General features: G+C 41.2%; 1 protein-coding gene across 1 annotated transcript in view; it reads right to left on the bottom strand.

Moving 5' to 3' along the window:
- The window catches only part of LOC131881530 (uncharacterized), a gene marked incomplete at its 5' end in the record, with an annotated part of 29,468 nt that extends 8,758 nt beyond the window's left edge, over nucleotides 1-20,710 (bottom strand). Inside the window, 4 exon segments of the mRNA XM_059228419.1 lie at nucleotides 101-224; nucleotides 1,666-1,841; nucleotides 16,663-17,426; nucleotides 20,097-20,710. Coding sequence (XP_059084402.1) covers nucleotides 101-224; nucleotides 1,666-1,841; nucleotides 16,663-17,401 — 1,039 coding nt within the window.
- Between the last annotated feature and the right edge of the window lie 601 nt (nucleotides 20,711-21,311).

The raw sequence follows: 21,311 nt of genomic DNA, 5'->3' as shown, positions 1-21,311 counted from the left end.
GATGGATGGATGGATGGATGGATGGATGGATGGATGGATGGATGGATGGATGGATGGATGGATGGATGGGCTCAAGATGAGTTAAAAGACACACACTTACCATCATCTTGCTTGGAAAAGTTGGCAGCCGTCTTGAGAAAGCACTCCAAGAAAGTGGAATGCACCTCTTTCATGGCCAAATATTGAATACTATTCACTGACCAATCCATGTAATGGCGAATCCGCTAAAAGGAAAGAAATGGGCGGAAAAAAGATAAGATTGAGGATCAATCTTCCAATTGATATCGTGGCCTGATGAACATCCCAATTTATTGGCAGTGACAATCTAGGAGGTAGAGTGACGACAGGCCCGATGTATGTACAAGTAGTACACATTCATTAACTCTCTTCTTGACACGAACAAAGAATTGGGAGGAGGTCTGTCAATGAACAGATCTCCCCATCCCAAATCTTCCCCAACTCTTCTCTTTTTCACTTTGCACGCTATATGCATCATTACTCTTGCTAGCCATTTATCCGTTTAGTCATCAGAACCATCTCAAAGAAACGACCGAATAAGAAGATTTCAAGAGAGGGATTATTTCTCCCTTACGTCGACGACTTCTTTCCCTGGTTAAATCAAACAATGCCTGTCTAAAAGGTTAAATAAAGACGGAATATGGAAAAGCCTCAAGCCATTTGACTACCCACTCTCTATCCTCATGCTTGCTTTCAGATCGTATTATGTTCAGTGAAGGTAGTGGAGCTCGGCACATGAATGTGAAATGTGTGAATGATGAAGGAAACGAGCCCTCCATATAAAGGTAGTCTAGGTATATGTACGTACATAAGAAAGAGAACGAGATCTCATAAGGAGCCTCGACCAGTGATAGCGAGCAGAGGTGGTTGCAATCATTGGCGTCAATTCTGTCGTTAGGCAAAGCAGTACGAGAAATGTATGCCAGAAAGAGATTAAGGAATAAATGAGTGCTTGCTTGGAAGGTAGTTACATCAATTATTGGCTCAGCCAGCACCGTCAGGAAAACGATAATGGATATGTGTTCCAACGCAAGCTAGGATATGCTCCCAACCGAGGTCCAAAGAGGAAAGCATCCCCGTATTCGTGGGATTCAAATCGGATATAATGTCTTAGCAACATTTTCCTCGACAAAACGATCAAATCATTTCAAAGTTCATTCACTGGATTGCGTCCTTATTCTTGTTCTATTCAACGTGTTACGTATGTCCTCAGTAGCCTAATAAATGAAGCGAGTATCAAGGAGCGGGCAAAACGGCGGGGTCGTTTTATTGAAAAGTTTGTTTGGACTCCCGACTTTTGAGAAAGTTCCTTGTCGTGAACGACCTGATGGCGTTCAATCCATCCAGCCAGGAACACAGGGTGTCTTATACTCGCTCGAAGTGAACCTCTGGAATTGTCAAAGCAAATCATCTTAGGCCAAGGTCAATAAAGGAAGAAGGGCCAGTATTGGTCTTTCTCGATCAAAGCCCCTTGTGGCACTCTACCTACAAGATATGAACGCGTATGTACCGACATGTTTCGGATTTGACGCGCTTCCTTCTCATCGGGATCATCTACATGTACTGTACCTAAAGCCTATGTAGAACGTTATGTAACTAAATCTTATATACTATAGAGCATGCGCTAAACAAATACCTAGAACGTACCTCGTTGAGTTTTTCAAAGTCCTCGGCGGAAATCACGTTGTCGGAGTTGAGGTCGAGCACGTGGAAGAAAAAATATCGGAATTTGTCCTTTTGGAAGTCGGTAAGGAGATCGCCTCCGGGTAGGAGTTTCTTCACTTCGGTTACGTCATCGGAAAACCCTCGATGAACCCAGGCAGCTGCAGGGAAGAAAGCAAATCAGTCCATAAGGAAACAACCCGTAGACAAACCGATTATCCCCATGAATTGGCGACCTTGTCATGTCGGAAGTTAATGAAAAATGGAGCTCAAGCCTGCCTAACATGGGAAAGTCGAGACTTTTGGGAGCAAAATCTCGACCAGCACTCACTATGAACAATGTAATCGAATTTCTTCTTGGCTGGTTTCTCTTCTGTATGACTTTTGGGCTTCTTAACCCGGCGTTTGACCTCGCCATTGGTAAGTTTTTGAGGCTTCGATGGAATGTGAAGGGGTGAGTTACTGCCAAGACTCGAGTTGTCGCTTTTGGGAGACTGTCGTCCAGATTCCGAGGAATCCGTGCCATTTCTGCCTTTGATTCGGCGGATGCTTTTTCGAAGCATTTCACTCAGTTTTTACGCACACGTATTTGTAGATCTTGGAGTAGATCTGAACACTCCCAGAGAGGGAGGCGGTGTGTCGTTTATGGGGATCGAGTTGAACTCGTGTTCTAGTTAGTTTACGGTTCTCCGATCAATGAGCCTCAGTTTTGATTGATGGAATTCGTTGAACGAGATTTCCTCGGTCAAAATAGGATTAGCACGCTTCCTCCCATCACCTTAGAACCAGGCTTGAATGTTGGAAAGACTGTCTAAGGTCTCGTGGAAGAAGCTCAACAGTATTAGGTGAGCTCTATTTGCTCACATAATGGACAGGATGACCCATTTCAAGGGCTTGTTGCTCATTCCTTAAGGCACTCAAGAATGTAAATATCCCCGGTGCATGGATGCTCCTCCCCACATGTTGGCTCACAATTGGACCCGAAACGGTCAACGCGTTTTGTGATGGGAGTGGCTTCAAGATCAGCTCTTGAGCTTCCAATTTGAACTCAGCCGTGGCTCAGAATGAACCAATCACGAAAAATGTCATCAACAACCAAGCGTTTGGATGGAGTGCACTTGTCAATGGTGATCTGGTTCAAAAATCCGTCACTGATTAACTTTCTGTCAATGTCACTCTCTTCCTCTCTCAAATAACAGACTTGGCAGCCTTGAAGGATGATTTTTGACTGACTACCTGACAGGTGGAGGGACAGGCGTAGGAACACTCCTACACAAGATCAAGAAATGCGGCTCGGCTAGAACCACGCACGCACTATGTGGGTGTGTACGTACGTACGTACGTACCTACGTACATAGATATGTACATACGAAAAGGTGTCTGTCTGCCTGCCTGCCTGCCTGTTGGCAGTAACACCTCGATTGGACAAGAAGCCCAGGGGAGGTGGATGAATGTTTGAATGTTATTGGCGACTAGAAGCGAGGGCCTCGCACACGACTATTTCCACTGCTCCTAGCCAAAAGACCGCTACTCTCCTGGTTCAAAAACGAGTACTTACGGATACGTAAGGCACGTTTCAAAAACAGAGTCTCCGAAGAGAGCTATCTCGCTTCAGGCGCTTGACGGATAGGCCTGGTCGATCGGCCAAGAAGGAGAGGGGATTTTTCCCCTTCATGCTTGTAACAGACCGCTTTTCAATGACTCGAGAATACAACGTGATGGTGCTTGCTCCACAATGCGCGCGGCGAAGAAATTGGAACCGTGCACTGTTCCCGATTAAGTTTTGCTTCCGCTGAATTCGCAGTGAATGCCTTGCTTGTGGTGGCATTTTTCCCTCAACCTGCTACAGTTTGAGAATTCCCGAACACTTTACATGAACTTTGATCACGCTCAAGGGCTCTAATCCTTTAACCTCGGTGGTCTTCTTATAGACTGCATGAGGTTTCGCCCAAGCCAAATCGTGTAGTTTGTATTTTTTTCTGTTTTGTTACTTTGTGGAAAACCGAAATACAGGACATTTTGCCATTCGATTTGACTATCAGATGGTTTGGTTAAATTTACAAATCTCCTATATTTCACTTATTGTTGAATCTTTGTTTTTTTAGTTCAAAAATATTTCATCATCTGCATAAAAAAAGTAACTGAAGAGGACTGTTTATTTCAGATACTGTTCAATATACAACGTTATTCGTGAGTTTTTTGAGCATTCGATTCTTAATAACGACATAACCATGTCACGAAAATTGAGCTCCCTGAATTACAAACTCAACCTAGCACATTATCAATTGAGCAATTATCCCACAAATTTGCCTCAAGTTTCTACGGAGGATGGGACATCCGAGGAAAAAGCTTAATCCGACAGTTCGGGAGAGTAAGGGCCTCCCAAACGAGCCCAATTGAAGTAAGCAAAGCCAAAAATGGATTGCTCCTTGTGATCATTCCACTCAAGCATTTTGAATATACTTTTATGCTTTTGTTCTGATTTGTTGTGTTAGATAAAACCGATGCAACGCTCGCTGAATGCCATTCAATTCATAATCACTTAACGTCTTGATGACAAACAAACCGTGAGGATTGCCAAGTATTCATAGATATAGAAATGTTAGCCAGGTATTAGACTCTTTCCCATTTTCCAGTCATTGTCATATTCCCATGAATTTTGAATGAGGATGAGGTGGAGTTCGGATTCACGTACATGGCAAAGGGCAAAATAAATGTACTCCTGGATTTCTTGTGTGAGTTCCATTGGAGTGACGTATTCAGGAAATTCGATTCTCAACTCGAGAGTGTGGTCAATTGTCTTCTGATTTGTAAAGAATAGTAATCCAACCAAATTGCCTTGATGGAATAGAATCATTTCTTGAAGGAACTGCAAACTTGTTACTCTCTATCAGCTGGCTTGGAATATCAGCGAAATATTACCAGCCTTGTATCTACAATATTTAAGACTACAACAATATTTCACCATCATAGCAAATTCAATTAGTTAAAAAGCTTCGTTCTGAACGATAGGGAATCAAAATGCTTTAAAACGAAAAAAGTCATCCATTAACGTGAATATATATGTATTGGTTTTACCATAAAAATCGGCCTGATTTGTGTGTATGCCAGAGGCCAACTCTCTAATGGTGGCCTTTAGAGAGCCCATTTTCGATGAGAGATACTAAGCGGCACTAGTTCCGCAAAAGCATGTCTTCAAACTGAGGTCAGAGGACGAAAGTCGATTGCAACTATGATGGTTATTATGTTTGTGCTTTCTTCTGCGTGAATCAAACTAAAAACATTTTTGTTGCTCGCTCATATCATTTGTTACCTTTAAATTACAAAACATGTGCTAAAGTGGTATTTGCGCAAGAAAACAATCAAGTGTAGTTAGTTGTGTATGTCGAATAACTACAATGCTGAAATTCATCCTTTTAATAAGAGCATTCTATTCGAAAATCCTGTAAACCCTGTGGGCTAAAGCGTGGATTTTTTTTTGGACTTTTGAACTTCATGAAGCGATTGAGGAGAAACACGCTTTCAGCTCCATCGATTTCTCACCTTTTCTCAAACATCCTGTACATTTAAGGATGTATTCTCATATGTCATGGGCTGTCTTGCAAAATTATAATTTTGGTCTTTATTAGGCTTTCATGTTGTTTGGGAGCTACCGTCATGTGCTCTACGTATTTTTGGATCACGCAAACACTGCAACACTATTCTGGGCAATGATGTTTTCGTACTACGTAGTAATGAGGTCAATTTGACATCATAGGTATCAATTGAAAGAAATCCGTCACATATGCCATGATTTCGTCAAAAAAATGCCCTGAAGGGTGTACCAAAATTGGACTTAGCCACTAGTGACTCATGAGAGGATTTCGATTTTCTTTCTTTCTTTATTCACAAAAGGCTTAGGAGATGCTTGGGCGATATTTGATATTTTTGGATTTCAAAGTGTGGTTGCTCCCATTTCTGCACTTTGTAACTAAACTTAGTGTTTTCGGCTCAAGTATCGGAAGTACCTATCGTTAGGTCGGGGTTATTTCTTTATTGTTATTGAGTAATGGGCAAAATTCGACAACAACGAGAATAGATTGGAACCTAGTGTCAGTTAAGTGATCCCTTTTTGAGGAAGGTACAAGGTTGAAAGTATGTCCCACTGTTTCCGTCCCCTTTTATTGGGAAAAAGTTACCATCCAAGCATCGTCCTTGTTTACAACTGCCAAAACCTGGCTTGAAAACAGCCGGTTGTCCGCCAATGCAACTAAACTAAACAAATAACAATATAATTGGGTCTTGACAATCAAAAGTTTTTGAATAAGTTCCAGGGTCCTATAAGAAGTGCGATGGTTACCACATCTATTGCATAAACAACTTCTACCGGAGAATGCAAAAAAAATATTTTGATTATTTTATTCGATAGGTATACGGTATATCTATGCAGCATTTTGGTTAAAGCCAACATCCTTAATGATATTTGTTTCAATTGTTGAAACTGTAATTTGAGCCACCTTCAATTTCTTTGCTACCTCTTTTTATTCAAATGGTTTGGCTTTTATTTTTATACTTCGTCGTGGCTTTCTTCAGTCCATTTTTTGGAGAAGCCAATTCCTTTTTCTCCTTTTGAGAAAGCCGTTGTTGATATAATGCAGCTTAGGAACAGTTCCAAGTTCCAACAGAGGACACTACTAGACGGTACGAGAGTGCCCGAAACAGCTCCCTCTGGGGAGACGATTTCGAGGGAAATGATTTCGTCTGCATTACCGGGATCACAGTGGAAGTTGAAATAAAGACAATTAGGACATACTTTTTAATATACAGTAGCTCTTTATAACGCTCAAAATCGAGCATTAAGTCGAACAATGAGTACATAGGGGATGGATATGGTGTGCTTGTATGTTCCTGTAAAATAGGCTAGGAACTAAACGAATCCAACTTTTACAATGGAGAACAACAAGATTGAATGAAAAGACACTGTAGCCTTGTTTAGATTAGAGGCTCTAATTTAGACATTTTATTACAGATTGTGGCTTATGCTGTCCCATTAAACCAAATTGCGAAGTGCAAAAAAGAAAAGAAACGCGGTGAATCAGTAGAATCTCTAAAAAAGAAAACTGCGGATGTATGTGGTCACTAACAAAATAATGATGCAATATTTGTCTCCATTTTGGTACTATTTTTAGTATTGCGTCGAATGTTCTCTTGGAAATATATCCCAACTTTCCAGGTGGCAGATCGCTTGTCCTGAGTTTTGCCCGTTAAGAAAATAGTCATTGCCGGAAGGAATGTCCTATGGAAATGTCATCGATGAATATGTCAGTGACAAGATCTTGTCTTCAAATGCACATAATTGCCTTCTCCAAAAAGCGCTGACTACGATGTTTTGACGAACCAACGAAAAGGGCCCGCTGGAAGTGAAAATGCTTTTATCGATTCATGATTGATGTGAAGAGAAGAGATGTACCATACACTACTCATCGTTGGGATGCTCTCATTAAAATGAAAAATTGACCATTAAAAAGCTCATCAATGAAGAATTGTAAAAGCATGCAGAAAACCAAATTCAGGTAATTATTTCCAACTCCCAATATCAATCATCTAAAACATGTGGCAGGATGAATGACATGTGCACGGCAGGCAAAGCCCTTTTTCTCAGGATGCGTAATGGAGAATTAGAATGAACTTTGCGTTTGAATAGGCTTCATTTTGAGTGATCATTGTTTTAAGTGACTACTGCCTTCTCAAGGAAACTTTTAGACCTTAACCACGCCCACAGACGGAGAACCAAAACTGATACGGATACGTCAATGCCTATCGGAAACACATATAAGGACCATGTGATGGCTGGCTTTGCTGGCCGGGCACCCTCAGATCACATAATGACATTGTATGGTCCGTTGGCTCAACTCTTCGGCTCTATCACGCAAAAAAAACCTAGTCGGTCAAATGTGTCTTACGGACTTTTGGAGTCCGATTTTGATGCTTTAAATGCATGATTATGAAAATGTAACATTGTGTTACATTGGGCTTTACTGGGCTGTTACTGGGCTTGGTTTTTTGCATCTTTATTTGAATCTTAAGTTTCTTTTTATGCATAATTTTGAGAACCTTAGTGATGATTCATGAAAATATCAAGGTATAGAGCATGTCACGTGAAGGAAATTCAAGGAAAATGTGGTCCAGCACCCTGATTTTGGGCATTTTGGGAAGGGACTACTAAGACAAACATCACAGTAAACTCGCACCATTCGCCCATTGAATTTTCAATAATCCAGTGATTTTGAGCGAGTTGTGTTACAAAACCCAACAAAATGAACATGCTAGGTGTAATTCGATGAACCTACTTTCAAATTAGCTCAATACCACAATGCTATTTGCCTAGACGAGCAGGTAAAATGAAATAAATATCAAAATTCAATGTATGCACTGTGCGGTTTGGCTGGGCATGTCGTCTTTGATTTTACTCCATGAAATAACGTCAGTTGTTCGTGATCGCGTTCACTTGACAAGCCCTATCAAGCTCTATTTCCTGATTTGTGCTCTTGAACCGGTAAGGAGCAGAACTCCAGGTTTTGAGACTCAATGCAATGATTTTCTGATTGAAAATGATTTTCAAGGTGAATACGTCTCCGAACTGGAATGATTGGTAGATTCGACCACAAGTGTGGAAAATATTGGTCATCTTCGATTGGATGTGATCCAAAAATTTGCCATTGTCATGCACAATTATCCCTAGGTCCGTGATAAAGCTTAGTGATTGAATCGGGTTCTGGTAATTGTCGTTGTATATAGGAGGGTTCTTAGAGAGTATCCTGAAGCACTTCCCGAACAAAGATCACATTTGGTTGGTCTCCTTCAAATCATTATTAACTCGTAATCCGAACGCAATTGTTAAAAGTGAATTGCTCGATGTTTATTATCTGAGGTGGAGCCTCGCATTTCTGTTTCAAGGTAGATAGAGGTAAGCATCAGGAGAGCAGCCCTGTTAGCTTTCCCTAAAGCACCAAACAAAAGTATGTGCTGTTAAGCGGAGCCCTGGTGCACGTGTATTTATAGCTAAGTACTGTAAGTGGTCCATGAATAGCTGCATGAATCTATTTGAGAGAAGGAGTTAAGGATAAGAGTTCCTGGTCGCTTCTGGAAGAGGCCTTTTGCTTGTGAACATTACCAGGACCTGATATTAATTGAAAGTGCCTGCCTCTTCTTTTTCCTCCCTGACTGTCTTCCTTTTTCTCTCCCCTTGCCCTCAAACTCGACACCAACTCGAGTAATTTTTCAGGGGCAGGAACTAGGCTATATATCAAATAAAGGCGTTGCGGTGGTCGGGGTGACACTTTCCAGAGTACAAGATGAATCAAATTGCGATCTCCTTTTCCCGTGGAGCAAGGGCGAGTTGATGAACAGAAGTTTTTCAATTTCCCAGCTTTGCCTATCCAACCCGGTTCTTTTTATATGAAGTTAGCAAATGTTTTCGAGTGTTTCATACACATTGGGGTCTTTTCATGGTACAAGATTCTCTCCTTTGTTGGCCAGAAAAGTGGCAGGAAGTTGAAAAAAACATCGGACTGGAAAAGTCGAACCAAGCCATTTTGTCTCAAAAAGTTCGTGTACCCGAACGTCGTCGTTGTTGTTGTTAGCTCCCCATTGGCGCGTCCCTAACAAAACTGAACTTCTAACATAACTGGCCTTAACTAGGTGCTTAATCTGTTGCGTTAGGCCAACTATATGATGGAAGTTTCCAAAGCCTATTTATGATTTTGGGAGGATAATCCCATTGACCTACATGAGAAAACTCCGAGAAAGGGTTGAAGGATTCCGATTGGGTTTTTGTATTTTTTACTTCAATATCAATGAAACACTATTTTTCGGAACTGAATTATCTTCGGGCTCCAATTTTTTCAAGCTTATTCAAAGATTTATTTGCAAAATGAAGTAGGATATCTGGCGAATAACTTTAGATCTTATTGGTATAAGCAATTGGTTTTCTTGAAACAATGGCCCTAGTCGCCAAGTTATTTAAGCAAATTGGGAGTGGGAACGAAAATGAACTGAAAATTTCAGTAAACACTTCAAATTTATATTACTTGTAGAAATAAAATGTCTCAAAGTAAGACATCACTAACTGAAGTTGATGGCCCGATGTTTCAAAATGAACAACCTAATTCCCGTCCCTTGGGAGAGAGAGAAACAATAGAGAAACGGAACAGATAAGTGTTCTGAAATGTTCTCAAGTGTTCTCATCATCATGCTTTTAGTCTAGTAATGTGAATGTGAATGTGAATTTGAAATTTGAAATGATCGTGGAAATTCTAAGCTCGTCTTTGAACTTGTCCCAAAAGCCCCATGGAAGAAAGGATCATCATCCACATTTTCGTTTATCAGCAACTCATATGCCAGTATTCAACAGATCATAGAAGTACCTGCATCAGCTAGTGTACAATTGCTAAATGTGCTCCGGAAGAACATACTGTATACTCACGTTTCTGGATGCACAAAAGCTAACCACTGTCTTGCACTGTTGGTCAATCGCTCTATTTACTTGTACATCTTGTGCATATATGTACGTAAGTCGACAATCGAGGTCAAGTACACAAAAGGCGACACGTGGTGTAGATACATTCACATACTACACGATTCAGAGACATTTCCAATTTTCCCATATTCGTGATAACGAGAAAACGTTGGACGTTCGTTCCCAATTGTTCCACAATTGCTCGACAAAGAAAGACCCAATATCCCAAAGTAAGTATTGAATACGTTTTACAATGTAAAAGACCTTGTGGTGTGGCCTTTCCGTTACATTTTACTTACACCTCTCTCCACCGAGTGGGACAAAGGGAAAATTTTGATTCGTAAACCAATAAAAACATGAGTTATCGTAGGAGAATAATCCATTGCTCATTTTGAAGCACTCATGTATATCCTCTATGACTGATACTTGCGTTATTCCAAACTTTTTCGCTTTTCACTATTTTGAATGAACAATCTAATCTCATTTTCTGAAAAGGTTTGGATGTATCCAAGCAATAACTTCCTGATCATGGCAAGAAATCCAAAACCAGTCCATCTTCAAAGTTTGAGAGAAAGACAAATCAAATAAGCGAGAGTCGCAAGATAATGGTCAAAGTTGAATTCCCTATCTGATGATGCGACCATCCTCCCTGGATGAGTTTGGACCGAGGAATAGTAAAGTTATTTTACTCTCTCCAAATACTTTCTTTTATTCAACTTGATTAGAATTCCAGCTGTGCTTGGCTTTCATTTGCTTCAGCCCTAATCGTTTTTTATCGTTTCAACCATTTGGGTTTCTTCTTTTTATTTATCTTTATCCATATTTGTGTAGGTTGTTTACATACACAATTTTATTATTTTACGAGTTGACATAACCGAGAGTCGCAATAAAAGATTCATTATAAAGAAACGAACCAAATCATCTTGGAAAATTATTGGACGTCAAGAAGGTGCTTGATGCCGTGGAGCCAATTGCTTTGTTATAACAAAAAGTAACCTCAACTGAAGCTGAAGCCGTTCCCTCTATAAGAAAATCCTACATCGATTCTGGAGGCTCCTCTACGCACCCACCTCAAGGCATCAACATGAAGAGAAAAACTCTGAAGGGTGGCCATTTTTTGAGGTACTGAATCTATAACGTTATACAATATCACATAAGCATCGGACAGCTGTCCCAAGGCATTTGGATGATTAAGATCAAGACAAAACATCTGGCAAAGAAGGAATTGGGTCTGGGGCTGGATCAAGAGCTTAGCTTTGACCTACACCCGTGCAGTAATCATCATGTTCACTAATAAACGGTATGCTCTTGTGGGCAAGATGAAACTCGCATAAGGAATCGTCATTCACGGCTAACAGAGGAGCTTGTTCACTTATAAAGCTCTGTTGCAAGAGCGTGTGCACTCCAACCTCATGGCTATTGTATGAAAAAGTGCGTAAAAGTAATGAGCAATGAACTGGACCAAAAATTGCCGTGACAAAGTCGGAGGTAAATTTCGATTGATAAATGTTGTCCATTTACCGGTCTGAGTTTGTCAGACCGAATTCCATCGATGAAAGATGAACTCACCATTTGATTGGGCATACCAGGCACTCTCTTCTACGTGATTTCTCTTGAAGAACTTGATCACTGCTGAGGGTGGGTGCATTCCAACTCCGTAAAGTTTGGATCAAGTTTCGCAATCGAAAACGGTATCACATCTTTACATTTTCCAAGTTTCGAATTAAAGTTAGAACTCTCTCCCGTCTATTTTCGAGAACGTATCGATGTGTCTCAATAGCCTTTCTTCCTTGTCTTGTTGTGAGAGAAGTTTGGGCTGAAACCTGTTGTCACTACCCACAAGGGGAAATAAATGACAGGAACTTTCCAAATTAATGTGGTTTTTTTTTCTCAACGGTCTCCGCCATCAAATGAGTGCTTCAGAATACCTGAAAGAGCTGTATCTAACGTAAATGTTACTACAGACTTGTTTTTGAGTTACTGAATGAAAACGAAGGACAAACAACCAGCTGAAATGTATAGCAACCATAACGAAAGAGAAAGTGAACCCATCTTGGCTGATGAAAGAGACATTAAGAGCCGACAACCTGACCGGATGGAGAATGGGGAAAATGTGAATGTGTGGCAGGTTCCATGGCCTCCTGACTATATGCCATTACAGCTTAGTTGTCAGATGTGAATGTCTGTCCAAAGCAACAGTTCCCTCTTCCGTTAGATTCAGTCTCTTCCACCGACCACCATCTTACTCAAATCGGATGAGTCGGAGAAGAGGTCCAGTATCAAGGAGGGGAGCAAACGGCAGGTTTACAGTCCATGGCGAATGGATGGATCGATAGAATGGAGAAAGGGGGCATAACTCATGATTAGAATACTTCTCTGCTCCCCCATTTGCATGGCTCCCCAAGCATGTCTCACTCAATTCGAGAGAGACTCAAAATCTCTGTGAAAGTCAGCTTTTAGCTAATGGCGTATCAAAATAAGTGCATTCAGGAAGAGTCCTTCGGGTGATGTTCTGAATTAAAGAAACATGGTTGGGCTAAATTGCTTTGGTTCAGAAATTAGGCTCGGATATTTTTAGATGTCACTTGGTAGATGCAACTTGAGCCGTAGTTTGAACATTTCTATGAGCCATTTGAATTCAGACTTCATATCATTAACTGAGGTTTTACATGTACGTACACACTCATACCCAGGCAAACTATGACATACTTTCGTTGCCCGTTTAATGAGTTTTCCTACATAACCACTTAAGAAGAGCTCCCTCTTGATGGGTGCATAGAGCAATTTCCTTTTGAGCATACTTCAAGACTTCAAAGCATCCTTCCTAACATAACATTAATTATTCACTGGCTGGCACAAGGTCTTCCGTTAACCAAGGGAAGCAAGCAAGTCGAGTGCACAACGAGAGACTGACTCTGACGGTGTCCTTGGCCAACCTTGTGACTCTATATTGAACAGGGTAGTTTTGCACATTCCTCACCAGCTCTACCATTTACCGTGTCATTACATACTACAGCAAGGGCCATACCGTTCACAAATTATGGCTCAATGATGAAGGTTACGCTGAAACACATTACGAGCTTCACGTGACCGCAAATTGCACCATCATTTCTGGGAATGACCGATTGTGTCGTAAAAAGAACTGGCAAAAACTTGTCGTACAATTGTGGCCTTCCAGAAAAATGAACAAGAAGCCTAGAACTGTTTCTTTTCCATCCTTGAGCAAAGGAGAACACTTTGTGATTGGTTTAGCAATCATTGGTGAAATGGAAGGAACTCAGAATGGAACCAAATGATCCGGTGTCCATTTTCGTAATGACCAAAAGTAGGTGTGCCGTTCATTCGAAACCTCTTTCGATATAAGAAATAACTAATATTACAATTTCTAGAACGCACAAAATAACAGGTCCAACTTAACAACACTCACTGGGTTTGTTATGTTTCCCAATGTCACATTGCGAAGTTGTTATTTGCGTGACAGATTTTGTTGTTGGCATTTTCTGCAATAACTCTTTCTATGGTTTGAGACTTTCCACAGCCAATTGGCAGGGCACAATTGGTTTCTCTTGTCTGGGTTTAAAACACGCACAACTAGTTGTCGATATATATAGTAGAAAGGCGTTCCACTGGATTTCATAAAATTACCTGTTTCATTTTTAGTTCTTTACATTTAGCCTCCAAATGAATGGAAATGGTGCCAACATATTTCAATACATGCAGACATTTCCTGAGAGAGTACATAAGTAAGGCACGGATTAAAAGTGGTCCATCTTAACATCACTATGCACGTAATGAACGATTCGCTTTTTACACACTAGGAAGGGGATATTTTACCGTAAAAGCACATACTGTATTTTGCCACACATAGCTGTAGTAGCCCAGTGTATGGTCATTTGAAAAAAGACCGACAATATGTTCTATTCCATTGTTGGTTATATTTGGTCACCGCCGCAATATTTGGTAACCTTAATGCCACTTCAGTGTTGTATAGCTTGTACCTAGACTGTGTTCAAGGAAAATAAAGGGAATTAACATGTTCTGCTTTTTCTCCAACACTCGAGAGTTTTGGTCTTAAATCGAGTTTACTCGGCGAGACTGCTAAACAGCGAAATTTCTTAAATACTGTGTGTGGAGTTCCAAAAAATCCACATGTTCTACATGCTCCTCAAACGTTTTTGCTAAGTTTAGGAACATGATGAATCAGTGTTGTCTTTTTAAGAACTGATGAATAATTATGCTCCTCAAAAAATGCTGTTTGTATGTGGAGCAGAAATCCTAGAGGGTTGAAGTGTTCGGTTTTCTTCCCAAGGTTTCAGTTCACGTCTTTGGCACATAAGAACCGCAAAACATCTGCAATTTCTGCGCAGCTTAAAAACAACATATTTTGTTGGATTCTGATGATGATGCTCTTGTGTCTTTCAATAACTGCACAAACTGTACAACTAAACGGTTTCCATTAGAAAACACTTTTATTGATTTTTATTGATGTTAATGCTAACCATGCACGGCTTAGAAAATGACGACGATATCAAGATCTCCATTATGGCACAAGAAACTACAAAGAGAGCAACTTTGCAAAATCCTTTGCCAACTTGACACAGGCCATCGAAGAAACAATTGGCAGAAATCGTCAACGACAAATGCATAACTAACACATTTCAGCGCACAAGGAAAGACTTAATTTTCATCAAACTAGAATAATAGTAAGTTCTTTCATACGCATGCTCTACTCTTTGCACCTAGTAGATGGAAGGCTGATTTCTACAAAGATCATAAGACTTGAAACTGAAGTCCTGCATGTACGAGATAGCCAAGGACTTCTAGAGATGTGGAATGGGAACGGAAGCCAAAATTTCGAATCTCCAAAACCGTTCATCTTATTCCAAATAAGCGCTTGTTACGACCACAAGATCTGGTTGAATAGATGAACTTGGCCAAATTTGAGACCAAAACTATGCGTAGGGAACTCAGGGGATGTGCCCAAAGTTAAGTAGCAAACACTACACAAATTCAGATTTTGAGCCTGCTCTCGGTCAGCTACATAAGCTTTTGACAAAATAACTTTGAAACGAGCCACTTTACAAGTAAATGATAGAAAAAAGTGACACGCCTTTAATTGAAGAGATCTACGTTTCTTACTTTATTAAACTAATTCGAAAAGTGGCTCAGAGTGGCTATGACCAAGAGCATGTCGATTCGGCGGGAAGCTCGTTCGCTCGTAGTCGATATTTCTAGACGTCCGTGACATAGCACAACCCGTATCAATGTATTTAATCTTCGCCAAGCATTATGAAATGTTTATTTTTTTCATTTACTTGGTTAAAGAGTGTGAGTACAATCAACGAATTCGTACGCCATTTTTGTTTTCAATTCCAAACGTTTAAGCATTAGCGATTCAGTTTACTGAAGGGGTCAGGTCGCGTTTGTGGGAGCCGAATATCCCCTTCTTTTCATGAGATCGATCGTCTACCTACTGTACATACTGCACAAACGTATACTGATGCTCCATGTACAGTTTTGCTGTCTTCTCCAGGAGCTCAATTTTCTTGGCTGACTAAATCCCAGCTTGTTTGCATCGATGAGCGAAGAAGCTCTTTTATGAAAGTCTTTCGGCCTTGAAGAAAAGGGATAGGAATCATCGAGCACGGACGACATAAGGCCGGAAATTGGATTGGATATCATCTGAATAGCTCTCTTCGCTCCTTGGATGGGATATGCATCACCCAAACTCATCGCAGTCAATGCACTTCTCTCTGTATCAAAGTCTCGATATACCTGGCATACATATAATTGGTCTCGAAGTTGACTTTGCTTGATAAAGATTACCGACCTTGTCTCCGGAACATTAGTCTGCTTCTGAGAGCAGAGTAGAGTTGACTGATTGAATTGATGTTTGAGAGAGCAACAGGCCTAACCAAGTCAGTTGCGACTAAAACAGGTAGCTAGCAAACTTGATTAACTTAATTGGAAAGGACTCGGGAGATCAAAATGGCTTTTGCGGTAATATACTAGTCGACTGCAGCACTCTGAAGCACAAAAATACGAACATCCGGTCGAAAGCCCAGATCTTTGTGCGATTTGTAAGACTCAAATCCATCAGTATTGTGTACAACAAGCTAGCATGTCCCTTACAAAGAGCGAGATTTTTGAGGATCTATAGTATGCCATGCCATGAGACTGTCCTCCTATTCAAAGTGTGCTTGTCTTTGTTACAATCAAAGGCTGTCCCTGCCTTCAATGTTCTAGATACAGTATCAGGTATAATTTAGAGGCTTTGAGATTTGGAAGCTCATCCATCTGGTGTTTGTTTCAGCTGGTTTTACCCTTTCTAGGAGTGAAATTGACAACCATACAACCTCGGCCTCGGTTTTATGGACGTGAAATGTCAACAGCCATCCAATATATGAACTCCCCAGTCTCCACGAATGCCGTCGTTGGAAAAAGTGAAAATGTGAGATACGTTGTTAATGTGAAATCGTACTTACTCCAAACGTGTTCACTCCATTGGGTCTTTTTGGTGGGTAGATTGTTGTCGTCCTTGCTTCCCCTCGACATCGATGAGCCACTGATGCCACTGGGATCGGATCCCATGCCAATCATGATGCCCTCTTCGAGCACTCCTGCACTTCCAACAATATCAACGGACTGAGAATGCGATTTCCATTTGCCTAAAAGATTCCGAGTCCGATTGCCAAACTTGGACATTGACGCGGCTTGCCTCCACTGATTCAATAACCTCTTCGACTTTCTCGGCTCAGTGTTTGGACTGTCGCCACCTGGCGAACTCCCGTTAGAGGAACGCCCTGGATTCGTCGACGATTGGAGATGTTGTTGATGTAAAGGACTCTGAGTACGACTTCGTTGGGCACTTTGTTGGTCAAGACTGGAGCATCGCTCAGAGGAGGAATCTCGTTGAATATTCTGTTTGCTCCCCCCAAAAGTCATACGCATGTCCGCCAAGCGTTCGCGAGACTGAGGTCGAGATCCTGTCGGGCCATTAGTTCCGGTATTCACCGATGACACCGAGCATTTACGGCTCGAGGGTGGCAACGAAGGGGGTGCCAAACCGCTGGTGGGTGTCGTGGCCTTGTAAGCGGCTGATATAGATGCACCAAAGTTCGGATGCGAATGAAAGGAGTTGTTAGGGCTGCTGGATCGTGTGTGGGACTCGTCGTTATTGGGTCTCAATCGAGTGGTCGAGTCGTCGGCCCCGCGTTTGGCCATGGCGGTGAAAGTTGGAGGGGATCAGCTGTGAAGACAGAGAAAGAAAGAGAGGGCGAGAGTGCAGCCAAGTTCAGGTTCGCAGGTTGGGATCCGAGTGGAACAATCGGGCGGAAGGCGGGAATGATCTCATCAAAAATGTAGAGCTTTTCCAAACGGAATGTATGGCTGGGTGCGAGGGTATATATGTATATATTTATATCTGTGTGTGTCTGTCTCTCTGAATAGCTTTTGACAATGGTAGGTAAAGGCAACGAGAAAAAGCGAACAAAAACGACATTGGACTCCGTCCGCATGTGTCAATAGCTTCCTTCCGTCGCAAGATGGATTTCAGGAGAATCAATGTCATTTTTCTCGTTGACGTGCACGTCAAGATTTCGTGTTGAAAGCCCCTCAAACAAGTTGACTTTGATTTTTTTTCTCTTAGTGAGTAGAGCGCGACAATGTTAACTTGCGAAAAACGGTCTCAATATGGTTTCAAAGCACAAAAAGTACCGAGCTTGTACGGTATATAAGACACTGTTCATGATTTGATTCTAGACTCCGACACATAATCATTCAAACCTTGATTCAACTGGAATCATAATCCATTTCTTCGGTTTGATTCCCCCAGGGAATTCCCCAAACAAGGTTTTGGAAAAGTTAACAAGAGATTTCGGAAAGTTTTCATCATTTGGGGCCAAATTTAAAGGCCAGCAAAAACTTGGAGTGAATGCTCAGCTCTACTCTACGCATCTTCATGACACTAGTTGAAGAACCTTTGAGAAATGAAGAGAGTTTCGCCAGAAAAACGTAGCATCAGAATTTTGAGAAGAAGTTGAATGTTGACTAGCCAAATAAAGGGTCTAAATGTATTTCCTCCTACAAGTCTGAAATTGAAAGCAAAGAGTTCGAATAAACTTTTCTACAGGGGAGATGCGTCTCTATCTGATTGAAAAGACCTTCGCTCAAAAAGGCCAAATGATTCGTTTTGGACAGTTTGACAGGAAGCTTCTGCCGAAAACTTACAACATGGTTACTTATTTTCTCCCACCAATACTGGTTTCAATAGTGTACATATTAAAGTCGAGCAGTCAGTGTTAACCTTTTCAACCTACTCTTCAACTGTAAAATCGACATCAAAGTGGTTAAGCTCTTCTTCCACAGTAACTTCTTCCCCAGGGGTTTTTGGATCTCCCCGTAACCTTGAGGCAGGTCGTTCCAGGACTCATAAATTATCAATGAACACTCGTTGGAGGTCTACTATACGATCGTGGAGAAAACCCAACTCTTCACTCCGAAATGGGTGCCTCATTAACTCACTTGGTTCGATTTGGAAAACCAATGAAGTCGAGCTCAACAATTGGCGAACTGTGTATTAAGTTCATTCTCGAAGAAGCGCAATTATCAAGATTAAGATCACTTTCAAGAAGACAATAAAAGAGATGCTCGAAATAAAATAACTTTAGGACACAGGATCGTCAAAAATTCAAGAAGAAAGCTGAGCAAGATATCCATGGATCTTAAAGCAATTGTAGAAGCCTTGAACAAGAAAACGTTAAAACTGAAACATTCGACAAATTCTAAACACCACAAAGGGCAAAACTATGGAGTTTCAAAACATAAGTAAATCCCATGTTACATAATGGACTCTCATTGATTTTAAAAGCTCAAAATGAGAACCTCAGTTTTCTTGTCTTAAATCCGAACTGCCGGGCTCATGAACAGTTTGGCCTGAAAAAAATTGATTTGGTCTTACTTTAAACCTCTGAAAGGAATCTATGTAAGGGTTCTTCTTTTCAAACCTTTGTCAGTTAACAGAGTTAAAAGAGTCCAAAAGTTGTTGTTTTGCACCTGTCTTTCGTTTGTAAAGCAATTGTTTACAGATAGTGGTATTTTGAAGGAATTCACAACCTATTGGTGAGCGCGACAGCCCCAATTTCTTAAAATGCAAAGATTTGTTTAAAGTAAAAAAGTAAAATAACAATGGAAATGAAACATCCATAGGATCCATTAATCAAAATTCACTAAATCCATATTTTCTTCAATTTGAACATTATCTAGATTTGGTCATCTTTAGGCCAACCTTTGAAGTCTCAAGCAGACGTCTTTCGCCTCGGCTGAGGTTGTGGGTTAGGCGCTTCGTCTTTTCCTTGAACTGAACTACGTATTAGTGCCATGTGAGCATGGAGCCAAACAAGATGGTAAATAAATTTACAGCTTTGTTCGAGAACACATCCGTAATAGTTTTTCAATACAAATTTGTTCCAGACCCATTTTCATTTTGAAGAAACGGACACTTTCAAGAGAAAAGATGTTCAAAGAACCTTTTGTGGATCCGATACTAAGAGTATCGCTTGAATTGGGAACCGGCAAAGCCACATTCTAAAAAAGGCTCAAAAGAGGCGAATGGGATCTACTACTGCTGGTACAAGAATTGAGTAACCAGATTATCTTTTCGCGATAGGTATTGTAGGAACGAGTAGGTTTACAATGGAGCAAATGCATACATCTCTGACGTAAGTGAAAAGGGAAAGAGAGGTTGGTGGGCCGTATACTTAATGGAACCAATTCAGGCGCAACAATGTGAAAGAGGAATTTGGGAGCAGGGATCAACAAAATATGTCGTGAGATTCAGACGGAACAAGCGAAGAAGACAGGGAAGACGAGGAGGAAGAAGAAGAAGAAAGTATCAACGAATCAAGAAATCTCCTCTCACCTGTTGACTTTGATCGATTCCGACAGTTCGAGGCTGAGGAGCATTCAATTCAGCCGAGAAATATGACTCTGGTTATTACCCAATGAGGTACCCAACCACTATTTTGACACAAAACGATGGAACATTGACCATTTTTTGACAGTGTTGTTTTTTTACTCTAATACAATCGAACATGAATCTATGAACAAAGCCATGGCCTGAGACTCAGACTCTTAGAAAGTCAGGAATCGGAGGAACTTTTGTCGTTGTTGACCATTGCGTGCAGTGTTCAAGGACAAACACCATCAACAATACAATTACAGCGAGTTCACGTCTTAACTAAGTTCTGCTTTGTTTCTGTGTTTTAGTTCGACAGAGCCTGAATAGATCAGCACAATAAGGCACAACCACAAAAATATCTACTGACCACTTGATCCATTTTGAGGTGTCTTCTCTTGAAAACAGGCCCACTACAATCACAATGAAGGTCGTTGTCGTTGTTACTGTAGTAGAAGCAGTAGAAGTAGTAACAGTAGTACTTTTTTAAGTAGCCGTAGCTGGCGCAGAAGTTTTAGGAGGAATATCAATTGTCGTCGTTGTCGTCGAGAAGATGAGAGACATCTGTTCTGAGAGCACTCCAAGGGATAGTTCTCACGAAATTTGATGTCACCGCCACAAACCGGATTCGAACTCAACCATGTACTGTTGGATATGTGTCGAAGGCGCTCATGGACTTCACCCGTTGCAACCACATATGTACTACACCCAGGTTGAGTGGATTTCCAAATAATGGTTCTGCATGAGACCTGAATGACTGGCGGAGTAAAGGAAGGAACAAGGAGGAGCGATCCAACGAACGAACCAACGAACGAACGAACGGAAAGAACGGGCGAAGGAATAAGGAAGGGAGGAAGGAAGGAAGGAAGGATGAAACCAACGAACGAGCGGTGTCCGGTAAACAAACGAGGTCCCGTTTTCCCACCACGTTTAGCTGTTCTGTCGAGTCGATGTTCCTCCTTCTCTGCCCAGGGCCGGAAAGTTAAGCTTTGGAAGTCTCCCCAACCCAAGAGTGAGCCAAAGGTGTCCCTTTCCCGTGGACGCAGAGGGCCTCCCGGTTAGACTCGGAGGGCAAAGAGTGTCTGGCTCAATCACTTGGTCTACATGGAGTAACAGAGAGAGAGAGAGAGAGAGAGAGAGAGAGAGAGAGAGAGAGAGAGAAAGTAAGAATAATGGAGA

Source organism: Tigriopus californicus, chromosome 1, assembly GCF_007210705.1.
Source record: "Tigriopus californicus strain San Diego chromosome 1, Tcal_SD_v2.1, whole genome shotgun sequence".
In the NCBI taxonomy this organism is placed as follows: Eukaryota; Metazoa; Arthropoda; class Copepoda; order Harpacticoida; family Harpacticidae; genus Tigriopus; species Tigriopus californicus.
This window is presented reverse-complemented; position numbering and strand designations above follow the sequence as displayed.